At 35.5% G+C, this 14097-nt stretch overlaps 1 protein-coding gene across 2 annotated transcripts; it reads left to right on the forward strand.

The window, feature by feature from the left end:
- The first annotated feature begins 1597 nt into the window (after positions 1–1597).
- Positions 1598–13870, forward strand: LOC135110965 (ragulator complex protein LAMTOR1-like). 2 transcript variants are annotated; one of them, XM_064023692.1, is made up of 6 exons: positions 1599–1754; positions 3687–3757; positions 4572–4664; positions 7772–7880; positions 8193–8294; positions 9020–13870. In XM_064023692.1, the coding sequence occupies exons 1-6, from the start codon at positions 1713–1715 to the stop codon at positions 9110–9112; spliced, it is 510 nt and encodes a 169-aa protein (XP_063879762.1). In that variant the 5' UTR covers positions 1599–1712; the 3' UTR covers positions 9113–13870. The 2 variants fall into 2 exon arrangements, with proteins under 2 accessions (XP_063879763.1, XP_063879762.1); XM_064023693.1 differs by lacking the exon at positions 4572–4664 and having other exon boundaries at positions 1598–1754.
- The last annotated feature ends 227 nt before the right edge of the window (positions 13871–14097 follow it).

A 14097-nucleotide genomic window follows, 5' to 3' on the forward strand; every position in this document is an offset into this window, starting at 1 on the left:
AGCGGTGAACATGCAATTTGCAAACCAGACAGTTGCCACACGGTCCCCATACCTTGCACTGCGTTCACTATGGGGCTCTGTGACGGCCTCTCCATCACTGTTCACGAAAAATCAGGCTTTCTCTCATGGAAGAAAACGCGCTCGTAAGTGAATTGCCTATACGAGTAGATCACAGATGTCAGGACCGCGCCGGAGTAATATGATTTTAAAAGTGCGTTATCCAAGTTGTCCTAGTTCAAATCATCATCATTAGCATCATCAGCCGCAGCAGCATCATCGACCATCATCATCACGCTGAACCATTGTGTCTCAGTAAAGATAACTAGTGTTACTTTTTGTTCCAATAAAGTATACACGTCTCAAAATAGTTGATTAATATGATAAGTTGATGCGAAACGTATCAACGTGACATGTACACTGCAGAGTCGTGTCGATGATTTTGAAAAGAAGATATAGTGAATAGATCATGCACTGGGCAATCCTGAGAGAGAGAGAGAGAGAGAGAGAGAGAGAGAGAGAGAGAGAGAGAGAGAGAGAGAGAGAGAGAGACTACAAATTAGCATTCGGAAAGGCTCATAATGGCATGAATAATGATGAATGGATTACCAAAGCAGGTCGTAATGTATTGGTAAACACGGCCAGTCTCTTGTTGGTGTGTGATGATCCGATTAATTAGCTCTTTTTTTTTTCTTTTTCTTTTTAACTTAATTGACTCAGTTACTTGGGAATATGTTAATGATACGTAAAATTAATTAAAAAGAAACTTAATGAGAGATGTTCAAGATGCTACTGACGATTATTTCATGCAATACCTTTTCTTTCTTTAAATATGTTTTCCCACGTCTATGGAAGGCCGATGTTTTTAGCAGCCCTCCTCCACCAGAAGACTGCCTCACATTAGACACTGAGCAAGATTCTACTATGCGTTCCATTCCGTTGCATTTCAGATCCTGCAGCACCATTTCCCTTCCTTATCCATACCATGCTACAGATTAGTGTATAGGAGCCACCAGTCGGGGCTTATTTTGCGCTATTCTTGATTCCCTTTGAATTTGTCTTTCTTAAGAAGCCAGTTAGGTAAGTGAAATAGATGAATAAGCAACATTAGTCCAGCAAAATATTTGTACATTTAAATAATATAGATGAAAACATAAGATCCTGTTGGAAGCTGCCTTTAAGTTAGTTCTTAAATAAAGCATCCCATGTTCACCAATCACTCCTATCCTTTTCCTCATTTATGATGCCCGACACTCGGTACTATAATAGGAAATACACAATTAATTAGTACAAAGAGGAGTAAGTACAAAAAATGTTTTTAACTTGAAATCATAAGTTTCAGAATAATAGTAAGATTATACGTAGGGTCACTCACACTATTTTTCTTTTTTAATTCCAGTCAGTCTTAAAATCTTTAAACGAAAGTAGAACGATAATTTCAATTTTAAAACATCTATATCCTTATATGTCTTTATATATATATGTGAAATAAATTTAGGAAGAAATTAGCGGATTTATATATACAATCACTCGTTGTTTTGTCGTGTATGGATTTTGATTGGTCCAAATAAGAGATGGTCTGCGATTGGTTTAACTCAGGGAATCCTCGCCGTTCATTGGCTGGAAACATGTCTACTGGAGGGGGAGAGACTGAGTGTGTCATATGACCTGAGGAGGAGCACACGTCTGTCTAGCTTGGAATATTGGCCTGCCTGATGGGGTGTTGCTGCAGTACTGAGCAGGAGAACCTTTCGCAGGTCAGTGGTGGGCGGGGGTGGAGGTGATGGGTGAGAGAGTCTCCCTGTGCTGCGGTGAGAGGTGGCGGGAGGGAATGCATAATATGGACAGTTTTAGAGAATCACGCCCTTCTTACTTCTTTCAGGTAAATAAAGTCAATAAAATCATGTCCTTCAATTACCCTTCATTGTTATATACTTAAGTACCGTGATAATTATCAGTCAAACCTAACTGTCACGCACGTCATAATTGATTCTTTGGGATAAATACTGTGGTGTCGTGAATGACGTGTGCACTGTCAGAATTCGAGGGTTAGTACTACCATGAGGGGCGTGGTGATATCAGCTGGTTTGTGGCATTCTTTTCCTTACACAGTTTTTAATAAAACATGATAGAACGATATTAACCTGCGGGACCAATGTTACTTTGTCCATAAAATCATAGGTTAAGCTGGAAAGCCAGATTTCACAGATATTTGCTCTCTCCTTTCACCAATATCAGATTCCCACCAGGCCCCTTATTTGTTGTGGACAGGGAAAAGAAAAAGGAGATTGGAGCATACGTCTCTAAAGCAGTGGTTTTCAACCTTTTCCTCTTATGGCACACAAAGCCATGGTGTGTCTCACCCACTTAAATGGGTGACACACACCATCAGTATTTAGAAGTGGAATTAATGAATGCTGGTAAACCTTCATACATCAGTCATGTTAATTATTGCTATTTACTTATTCTATAGATTATTGTGGTTTTCAAAATATTATATTCTTCATATTTATTACTCTTAAATTTCAGTCAAATAAGTAACTTGCCACACTTACTACCAAGGTGTTATGTGTTTTTCTGTCAATATTTAGGTGCATGATTTCCATTGAATCTGTCATTCATCATGTGTTGCAAGATTGTTTGCAGATCAGATGATGTAAAATTGAAGGACACTGAAGATCATTGAAAAGTCTGGCACACGAACAACAGGCTTTTGATGGTGTATACTTTAATGAAATATGCAGTGTTACTTATCAGAAAAAGAAAATGGTATTGTCTCTTAGAGCATAACTAATGAGATTTTGTGCATTTCTTGTAAGTGTCCTGATGATGTGATTCAGGGAATGAGTGTTCAGTGCATTAGGACAAAAGCAATGAACTCATGACTAACCAGACACCAGAGTCCAGAAAAAAAAATATTTGCAAAGTGCTTGAGTAACAGTTTGGTAATGTTGATGAATTATGTTATCATCACTCAGTACTATCTTTATTCAGAGTGGTCTAGATTCTGATAGAAGTAGAAATTAGTAAATAATATATATATATATATATATATATATATATATATATATATATATATATATATATATATATATATATATATATATATATATATATATAGATAGATAGATAGATAGATAGATAGATAGATAGATAGACTGATTGATAGATAGTGAATGAATCATTGTTGACCCTCAGATGACCATTGACAGAAATCTCTCTATTAAATGTAAATCTAGTTTGTGAAAAGTACATGTGCTGTGGTAAAAACTAGAATTAATACAGGTACCAAAAGGTAAATAATAATAAAATCCATCTATTGTTTAAGCCTGATAAGCATATAGTAAATAAATTCACTTTAGATTAGCTGATAAACTCTCTCTCTCTCTCTCTCTCTCTCTCTCTCTCTCTCTCTCTCTCTCTCTCTCTCTCTCTCTCTCTCTCTCTCTCTCTCTCTCTCTCTCTCTCTCTCTCTCTCTCTCTCTCTCTCTCTCTCTCTCTCTGTCTCCCCCATAATAAAAGGAAACTAAATTGCCTACCTCCTTGTTCGTATCCTCCTGTTTCTTTTTGCTAGTGGCATTCTTATTTTTTTTTCCCTTAGGCCAATATCCTTGACATTTAAAAGGAAAAAATGTATGGAGCACATAAAGATTGCCTATATGGAAAGATAATTGTCGTACATTTTCCAGGATGGTGAAGTCAATGAGAGGACTCGACTACTGAATGATCCTGTCAGCAATACCTACCAAGTCACAGCGAGGTAAGTTTTATGCAAATTGAGTATTTTCAAATGGGAAGGAAAATAAACTGTTGATAACTGTTAATTCTCAGAGCAGATGTTTAGTGAAAATATTTGCAAATGTATTTTTGTTTTTGTTATTCAGTAACTGGTCTTTTATTTATTTTTTTATTTTATTTATTTTTTTGTTATTTCTTATCTTTCTTGAGATCATGTCATCCTGATTGTTTATATAACTTCTAAGATTTCTTTTATTATTATGCTGTATATAATACACATATATAGTCATATTCTGAGCCATGGCAGCTCTGAGGAGTGCCAGCACACACATGTACATTGTTTGAAGATCAGAAGTGTACAGAGTGTGTGTCATTCTCTTGTATGGTGTGTCCTGTAGTGGTTAATTATGCTGCCTTTGTGCTAATGTATAATGCTGATATGTATGCATAATGCTGATATCAATACTTGAATATAAGCAGATTTCATGTCTTGAGAGAGAGAGAGAGAGAGAGAGAGAGAGAGAGAGAATTACATATTTGATGATCATTTTTCCTAGAAAATTATCTTAAAACTTTATTTTTCCACATGATTATATTATGCATTTTGTAATGCACTGTTGATACTATAGATGAGCATAATGGAAATCATCATAGATTGGCAAATGAAGCTCAGTAACATAAAGTTTGTTTAGATATATTTTATTATTGTAATACTGAGACAGGAAAAAGGAATCCATTCAAGATCCTAGTCAGGAGTCTGCTGTCGGGTAGCACCCCTCAAGATTGAGAGTTCTTTTTACGTATGTATTTATATGCTGCTTTGATTGGCTTTTCAGCTCAAATGACTATGGAAACCATTATTCTACCTCTGCCACGAAGAAGTCAGATGATCATTCTGTCTTAAATCAAATTTTGCAACACACAGCCAGGTTAGTGGCGGTCATCCTTTGCATGCAGAAAGGTACTTTTTTTTTGCTTGAGGGTTGCAGTAGATATCCTCCAATTTCTTCAGAGTATGCTTAATATGCATGGTGTTTTTACTTATTAAGTCTTCATTCAATCTCATTTATTTCTTCTGTCCTTTTCCAGCCATCTTCTTTATTTATTTAAAATCCATTCCAAATACAGCCTCACACCTAGTATAAATTGAGGTGCTCTGTTCAGCTAGTAAATTATAAAGATTGGAAATCAGTCACAGTGATGACCATTGCCATTCTTACTGTAGACAACATACAAGCTTAGTTAGAGAATTTATTGCTAATTGTTTGGAATTTTAAATTGCCTATCTTAAAGTACTTAAAGGGACTGACTGAGTTGAAAATCCCTCCCCAAAAAAATTGAAAAATGCAAAAATCATCTCTTGGCACTCTTAGGCCTAGTACTTCATAATGTGCATGCAATGATTTATCATCCACATTTCAATACCCATTTAAATTCCTCCCGCTCACACTCAGTTGCTCAGTCAAGGTCATTGTAGGAGATGGTTGTAGAAGAATGTTCATTAAAAAAACTATGAAAGTGTACAAGAAACACTTTTCTATATGGTGGAGTGTGGAAGTTTCTTCTCACAGCTTGGTGAGGAAGAACCTCTGTGCGTGTTGTACACACTTAGAGAAAGGGAGGGAGCTAGAGTTGCTATCTCTTTCACCAACTTCTATACCTGCTTAGCATTTACTCACCCCCCGCTTTTTTGCTCTCTTTCACCACACTGGGTAAGAGGAAGTCTTACCTTACCCAAAGGAGTAAGGTACTGGCAAAAGCACACCAGATATTAACTGAGAGCAGAGAACAATGTGAGTTTGTGCCTTGTGGCACATTAGCCAACACTTCCATGTTGCGGTCTGTTCTTCCCACCACTTCGCCTCCCACTCCACACAAGTTATGTTTCTGCCTCTGCTGCCCCAACTGCTACTTCTGCTGTGTCTGCTGCTCTACAGTTACAGCCATTGCCTTTAACATCATTGTTTCCAATAGCAAGAGAATCTTAGTGAAGAGAATGAAAATTTTTGAGAGCGATGAAGAAATAATGTTTACTGGAGATATTGTTTTAGTTTCCATGAAGCAGCTTCAGCCACTGGTGTCCCAAAACAAAATTTAGAAAAGTCCCTGGCTTGACACTTGCCGTCAGTCACTGGGCCACATGCATAAGTGTAGCATGCCCACATTGTAAAATTTACCGTATTTTATGGCATATAAGACACACCACCATTTCAGCTGGGCATATTCAGAAAAAGGATATTTTTTTATGTATTGAAGCATTTAATGTTTAAAGCAAACTAGCAGCACAGCTAAAAAAAAAAAAAAAAAAGCAAGCAATCAAATAGTAAAAATATCCTACATGATTGCAGTAATAAAACAGAGGTAGTGGCCTAGTCATGGAGTTGAGGCGAAGAACACAGCCCAGCTGCCGAGATGTCAACAGCACACTTGGTGCGTCACTGAACAGGGCCACGTTTTCATTTTCAGCATTTCCTTACATCATATTATGGTTAAAAAATATGATACAACACACTTGCCTATAATACAATGGTGTAAATCTTCAGGTGTACAGGTGAAGGAGATTTCAAAATTAAATCTACGAGAGACCTCACATTCGCATATAAGACACAGGGTGATTTTTTTTAACCATTTTTATGGAAAACGGTGCATCTTATATGCCGTCAAATATGGTAAGTATGCAGTATTCCATCTAAGAGATCCCAGATGCCAGCAAAACAAGTCATCAATGAATCTAGCACCTGCAATTATGGCTCAAAATCATGTGCAACTCAAAATAAATACATAATAATACTTGGCACCTAAAAATTAGTGTTACATAGCTATCTATGGATGAAAAGCACATGAGCGTCCCTTCAAATTTTAAAGTTCCTTTTCTCAAAACTGACTTATTGTGTATTTCTCTGGCATTTATTGTCCAAGTTTGATTATTCTGGTGTCATTAGAAAGGGAATCAAAATACCTAAAAAATTATGTGACAGAATTTTGATTGAGTATTTATTTTTTATTTATTTTATTTTTTGAATAAATAACCAGATGAAATTTTTTTTATTTTTCTTGACAATGAAACCAAAAATGTTAATTTGTTACATTCTCTTAGGAAACCATCAAAGTATCTTGGAACAAGTTTTCAAGAAAAAAAAAATTGTCAAAATATGCAGAAATCTAAACTCAATTTCTTTTTTATTTTCATTAAAAAAAAACTATTGGTCTAAATTTATTGAAATTTATACATATAACTTATCTAAAAGGCCTTTATAGCTCATAAAAATTTGGTGCAGTTTGGTTCATAAATAATGAAAATGGAAAATAACTCAGTTGGTCCCCTTAAACCAAGTGTATTGTAGATGTGATGAGCCCACCACCCTCCATGAGATGCACCCCTGCAGTGGACTTGTCCAAACTGTACCACATGGCTCTTTACAATCATTTCGGTCTGGCCTCTCTACTAACAAACTGCAATGTCAAACCCATTGTCCCCCCTTGGTTCTCCCCACTCAACAGGAATAAGCATTAGGAGACTTCCTTTGCTTGATTGATATGCCTCACTTTTTCTCACTAGATGTTCTGTTCTGTCCTAAACCCTCTTCCCAACCTGTTTTATCCCTTTCTTTTCTACACATTCTTTTGTTCTACCTCTGTTTTCTTCATGCTTGTCATACAACCATTCCTCATCTTTCCTCCCTTTCTTGTACTCAGTCTTTCTCCTTGTCCCATCCCAATTTACCTAATTGCATTTCTTCACCACTTTTATGTCCCACACATAATTTTTTCCTTTCCCACTTTTTTTTCAACAATACCGTATGAAAATATATCCCATAAGAAAAATAAAAAAGTTCACCATAATAACTTGTCTCAAAAAATGTCATTGTAAAACATTGATTTCTTTTTAGTAATTATGTCTAATACTCTGGGAAGTGCTGTATATGGAAGAATGTGAAGAATTGCATGTTTTCAGGTTAAGAAAATACACTATACACTAAGTGATGACAGAGAAAGTTGAATCAAACATTACATACAAATGTTTTTTCTTCTGCAGTAGTATCATTGATGTAGGAGCCTTGGAGTGCCACACCCTAGAGCAGCATGAATACATTGAGAGAGTGAGAACATACAACCAGAGAGTTAATGCAATACCACAAGTTAAGGTAAGTCAGGCCATCCGTGATACTTTTATTTCCTTTAAAGAATGACATTTTATTTTTTTTTCTTTTCTCTCTTTTTTTCCCATAGACTGTTCTGACATTAAAATATCAATTACTATGACTACAGAACAGATAGATCTTCATCTCCTGGTGATATCTGCTCTTGGCTACTCTTTCTTGAGAGAGCAATGCCATCTTTGTGTATATATGTACTACCATTTGGATGAGTCTTCACCTGCAAAAAGATGTGCTGCTGTGTTTTGATATCAGTTCCAGGCATGCATATTATTGATCATAACATGTTTTTCTTATCAGACATCCAACAAAAGGCACCATGAAGTTCAGCTTTTATATGATACACCAGCTACTGAGAGGGTTTTATCAGCACAACCAATTTCTTTAGCAGATTTTAACATGGTAAGAACTTTCATTGCTGTTGCAGCTCAAAATGGTGTGAGTTTTTTTTTTGTCTTTAAAGTATGCTTCAAGTAACAGGCTACCTCCTTAAGAATTTCTATTTGCATTCTTTATATTTGAAAGCTTGTTTCATTATATGTACTCTGTGTCATCAGCTGTGCCATAGTAACTTTGCCATTCTAGGACACATGAACATAGTAACAATGGCACTGATTGTATAGATCAATTTTTGTTACTGGATGGGAGCTCACCAGGAACCCAGTTCCCTTTCCTAGTATCTTTCTCCATGTATTCTTTGCTCTGCTAACTTGGACTCTACATTTGAGTTCATAATAGCTCCACATGATTCACCCTGTCATTCTGATCCTTTTCTTTCACTTGACTTAACCAACACAATGTGCCTGTTCCTTTAATTTCTTAAATTATTTCAATCCAGACCTTACTTTCATCTCTTCATTCGTCAGGTCACTTCTCACAGTAGTATTGTACATCTACCATACTCTTATTAATATGTTCTAGATTCCTGACATCATCTTTAACATTTCAGGTTTCATTGTTAGAAATCTTTACAGTTCTCTTGATGCCTTCAATTTACCTTCAGTGTTAGAAAGTTAATGTTTAGCACCCATCACTAATACTGAAGAATTTCTATTATTAGTTACAGACATTATTGCAATACAGTATTACTTAATTGTTGCAACTACTTTATTCATTTTAACCCTCAGATGATCACTGCATCACAGAAGGTTGTGGCAGCTGTTGCACAAATCCGAGTGGAACACAAAGAAGATTTGGTAGTTCCATTTGGAATCCCTTGACATCCTCATTTCCAGCAGCCATCGTACCAAGACTTCTTTACCCTCACAGCCTCCCTTCTGCAGCGACTCTTCTCTCATCACCTTGGACAAGCACACCCCACTTACACTCACATATCTGATGGAACTGGGAGTTGTATGGGAGAATCCTCTCAGATGATTAAGTAGTCTCTCTCTCTCTCTCTCTCTCTCTCTCTCTCTCTCTCTCTCTCTCTCTCTCTCTCTCTCTCTCTCTCTCTCTCTCTCTCTCTCTCTCTCTCTCTCTCTCTCTCTCTCTCTCTCTCTCTCTCTCTCTCTCTCTCTCTCTCTCTCTCTCTCTCTCTCTCTCTCTCTCTCTCTCTCTCTCTCTCTCTCTCTCTCTCTCTCTCTCTCTCTCTCTCTCTCTCATATATATATATATATTTTTGAAATAAATCATGCAATATCCATATGTTGTTGATTGATGGTAGATGTAATATTAATTTATACAGGTGTGCCTTAATTTGTAGTATAGCATATATATATTGAGATCAAATTTAACCCAGCTGTATATCAGCAGATTATTTTGCCTAAATCATTATTACCTTAAACTGAGTGAAGTTAAACAGTTACAGCCAGTTGTTTGTTGTACAGGAGTTTGAGTTGTGTGCAAATGTGGATGGCTTATTTCCATGATCCATCACTTATGAAAACTGTTCCTTTTCCCATGTGTACTTTCATAACCCCAAAAATTAGCCATATGTCTCATCCATTCATGTATTATGTCATTGTGCATGAATTTTCTATCCATGCAGCAGTTTCAGCTGCTGCATGCATGCTAATAAGGTAAATAGCCAATGTAGCAGAAATTAGTGCTCACTGATATGGGGGAAGGGGGAGTAAGCCAGCTGTACATTTCTAGCTCATAACAAGGCACACCTTCATATCCTGAGTGTCAGCCCATGCATCCTACTGCTCTATCAGCCCTCCACAATGTGTATATACACAAACTGAACAATCCTGAAGTGTGTCATGCAGTGCTTGGATGATCATCAACTCAGTATGTACTTGAGTTTAGTTTTACAGATACTTCAAAGATGAGAGAGTTCAAACATGGGAGCTTAGCAACAAGAGGTGCATATTTTTTTTACTTATTTACTTTTTTAATCAGAGGAAGTGTAATGTACCAAGAGTGTCAATACTTTTTAAAAGGTGCATAGCAATTGTACCATATTTAATATTTGTAAATTTAAATGTTGACTGAAAGATAGAAAGAAATAATATAGCACATGAATGGTCATGTTTGTTTATGCTGCTGAACCTTTTTATATTGGTGTATTGCCCTACTTGGTGAGTCAGCCTAGCATGTTTAGCATTGCAAAGTGGCATCAGACCAGTAGAATCTCCAATGCATTTTACATGGTAATATATCTCCAGTAGTTATAAGTGCAAGACTGAGGGCACATTTGTTATTCTTCTCTAATCATGTAGCTGTAGAGAAGCTCTGAATAGACATGTATCATTATTAATATTTGACATTTCACTAACATACAAAGCCTTGAAGTTGTGAAAGTGAAGGCAAGCATTATCAAAAGTTAGGAACAAAAACAAAGTGCAACCTTGAGTGTCTAAAGACAACAGAAGGTTACCTTACATTCAAATCATCATTAGATGATTGTAAGAAATGTTACAGTAATGTTTTCATTCATGTGCAAAAAAAATTTATAATTTTTACTTGGACAGATTCAATAAGAAATTTGATACTTTAAAAAATGCAACCTTCAAAATGTATTTTGAATTACTTATCTTAGAGAAGTGACCAAGTTGAAAATTGCCATTAATATTAAAGAATTAGAATTGTCATCTACCTTTAGAACCAGGGAGTGAAAAATGATAAGTAAACACACTGATTTCTCAGAAAAGTAGAAGAGCAACAAAACTCTAAGGAGCATCTTCCTCAAATGCCAATAGCCAGTCTTGCCACCATAATTGTTGTCCTCTATACTTCCCACAGCCTTCCACTCTGTTTTCATTAATAAGGAACTATCTTTTTATACACTATGAATAAATTTTGGACAAAAGAATGACAGAAAGAAAAATCACCCACAAGATCTGAATTTCATGTTGCATTCTTTTCCCAAACTATGAGATGCTGTAGATAAACATGTTAAAGAATTTTGAATCTAGACCTGACCACTAATTAAAGGGGACACCATGACGTGTAGTTTGTCTGAGCTATTGACAGTTGAGTCTGCCACCAAGTCAGGTATGCAGCAGACCAAAAATGCATAAAGATTACCCACTTAATTTCTAGCATAATGTGGCCATTCATGAGGAAAGAACATGATTTGTACTTATAAGATGCTCTGTGACTCAAAAGTAACTTAATACAATAAACCTGTGAGTAACTCAACAATTTTTATCCAGTTTTAATTACGGTTCTAAGGAAAAGAACACTGAAATTTCTATCTCTTTATTACATAATGAATTATACAACATTTTTTGTTATACCTTTAGATTATTTGTATTTTATGAAGAAACATAATTGAGAAGATTTTTTTTTTCTTTTTTTTTTTTTATGAAAAAAGAAAGTTCAATACTAATTTTTATCCCCTGACATTTTTACAGGGTCTTACTAGTAGGCACATTTTCCTCACATCATAGAGTTCTCTGCTTGAATTCCCTGGCCAGATGGAGAAAATTTAGGTTTGTCTTTATTGATAATGTACCCCCTGACTACCTAGAAAAGAATAAGTATAGGACATAAGCTTAGAAATTGCCAACTTCACAATGATACCCTAAGCCAGTAAGGTGCATGACTGAAGTGGAGCGCAGTTTTTCACGCAAGAAATAGATCATGATGGCATATATGATAACAGTAACATTGTTAAATTGAAAAAAATAATGTATTCCCAATGTAAAGAATTAAAAAATTCTAAATTTCTGCCAAGGCAATTCATGCACTTGTGAATCCATGTCATGTTGGACAAATGTCTTAGTATTGTACTCATCTGTGCTCTGTGAAATGTTCTCTTATGATGAACAGTATGTACGTATATGTATGTATACACATCAATAATGTAAGGCATTTTTAAATAAGGCACACCTGTAGTATTCAGAAACTAGAATTTTTAGATATTATTTTCATTTGCCAGTAATCTGAGTGAGATTATTTCTGTCTTGTTGGCTGTGACATACAGATATTATATATTGTGACATTATCTTCACTTGTTAGTGTCAGAGAATTGTACTAGTATCCTAGTGGTGCAGTAGCATTGTTTCATCTGAACTTTATCCTGAAGCTAAATTATACAATGGTGCTGTGATATTCAATAAATTAGGGAAAATTAATTGCTGATTCCTAAATGACAACTCATTAGTTTTCTATAGAAGTGTAGAGATATGGACCAGAAGCTCAATTACTGCATCATTTAAAACATAAAATTGTTTAGGGTAAAGAGTAAAGGAAGATAATTTAAAGCTTGCTCCTATCCCCAGAAGTCCTGTCATCATCCTGTGACTTCCATATACTCTACCACTTTTGGGTCACCTCTACCTTTCACACTGAAGGCATTAGACATAATTTTATCATAATAAGTAGCTCTGCCACACAAAGGCCTGAGTTAATAAATGTTTTACTGAAAATACTCATCAAACTATTTTCAATGTACTTTCTATTCTTTCAGAGATAACAGAATTTTCTTAAATTGAAAAAAGTAGCCAGCATTTGTTATAGTCAAGTCATGCTATTTTTCATGGCTCTCATTAACCTGTTAAACATGCTACTTATAAGTTTAAAGGAAGGAAAAATCACTAGAGTTGATTGACAAGACAAAACAACCCAAATTCTGTTCATGGCCATATGTGTCCAAATTTACCTATGCCCATAAAAATGGAGGAAAAAAAAGACCATGTGATTTGTCTGCATATTTCTCTCACATCCCAGTTGAAGTATGGAGCACATAATTCTGAAACATTTGGTTCTACTGACATCTTACTCTGGATTTCCTCTTGTTCAGTCGTGTGATGTTAAAAAATCAGCCTTGAACCTCCTTGCACCATTACCTCATCAAAATGAAGTAGCATAATAAGAGTGCAAGTTACTATACAGTATTAGAGATCTTCAGTTTGTATTATTTGTTTCATCACTTAGAGAGATGATTACCAAACTCATTTGAATCTGTACGAAGATGCATTATTTCCCTGGATATGCGACTTTTTATAAGAAGTATTGAGCATTAGGTGAAATAAGTTCCTGTTATTTCTTCATGTTTATGGTATTTAATGTAACAAGATTTATAGACCAATAACGTAGAATAAGTTGTTTATTTTATCTAGGTCTATCTGTTATTAGGATTTATATAGCTTGCTTAGTAACTAGTACTTATATTTCTTACTGTACTAGAAACCTCACTGGTAGGAACAAAGAAATGTGACTTTTGGTTCATACTGTCTCATTGATTTTGAGCTAGTAGTCTGCTGTTGATGAGTAACAATAGTAAAGAGCGTAATAATCATTGTACTAAATAGAAAGAGTGGTCTAGATTCACAAGCAAGATAATATAATCTACAGTTTATAATTGTAGTACAGTGAAGGACAGAAACCTCTCAACTTTTCCTACCAATAGCTTCCTGTTCTTTATCCATTTCTGTTCATTCTTTCATCAATATCTTTTGTCTGATTGCTCTGGCTCTCTTGAATGTCTGAGTTTCCTCTTTGTGGTCCATTTGTTGCAATATGATTATGACCATCATTTATTTGATCTTATTCATTGTAGCTGAGGATTTACATTTCTTCCCAAATCCTGTTGTTTTATATGCCTTCATTTGTTATCTAACATTGTTCTCTCATTTTTCTTTTAGAACACTAAGCATTTGCATTCCAGAACATTTTCTTGAAGTCTGCCTCTGACTTCATAGTTAAAATTAGTAGGATGCAGTGCAGTAATTGCAGTATGAATTTTTATTCAACATTTTGTGTTTGTGTGTCAGAAGTTGTGAGTTTAGTGAGATGCAGGGAAAGAGCAAGA

This window comes from Scylla paramamosain, chromosome 21 (genome assembly GCF_035594125.1).
Source record: "Scylla paramamosain isolate STU-SP2022 chromosome 21, ASM3559412v1, whole genome shotgun sequence".
Taxonomy (NCBI): domain Eukaryota; kingdom Metazoa; phylum Arthropoda; class Malacostraca; order Decapoda; family Portunidae; genus Scylla; species Scylla paramamosain.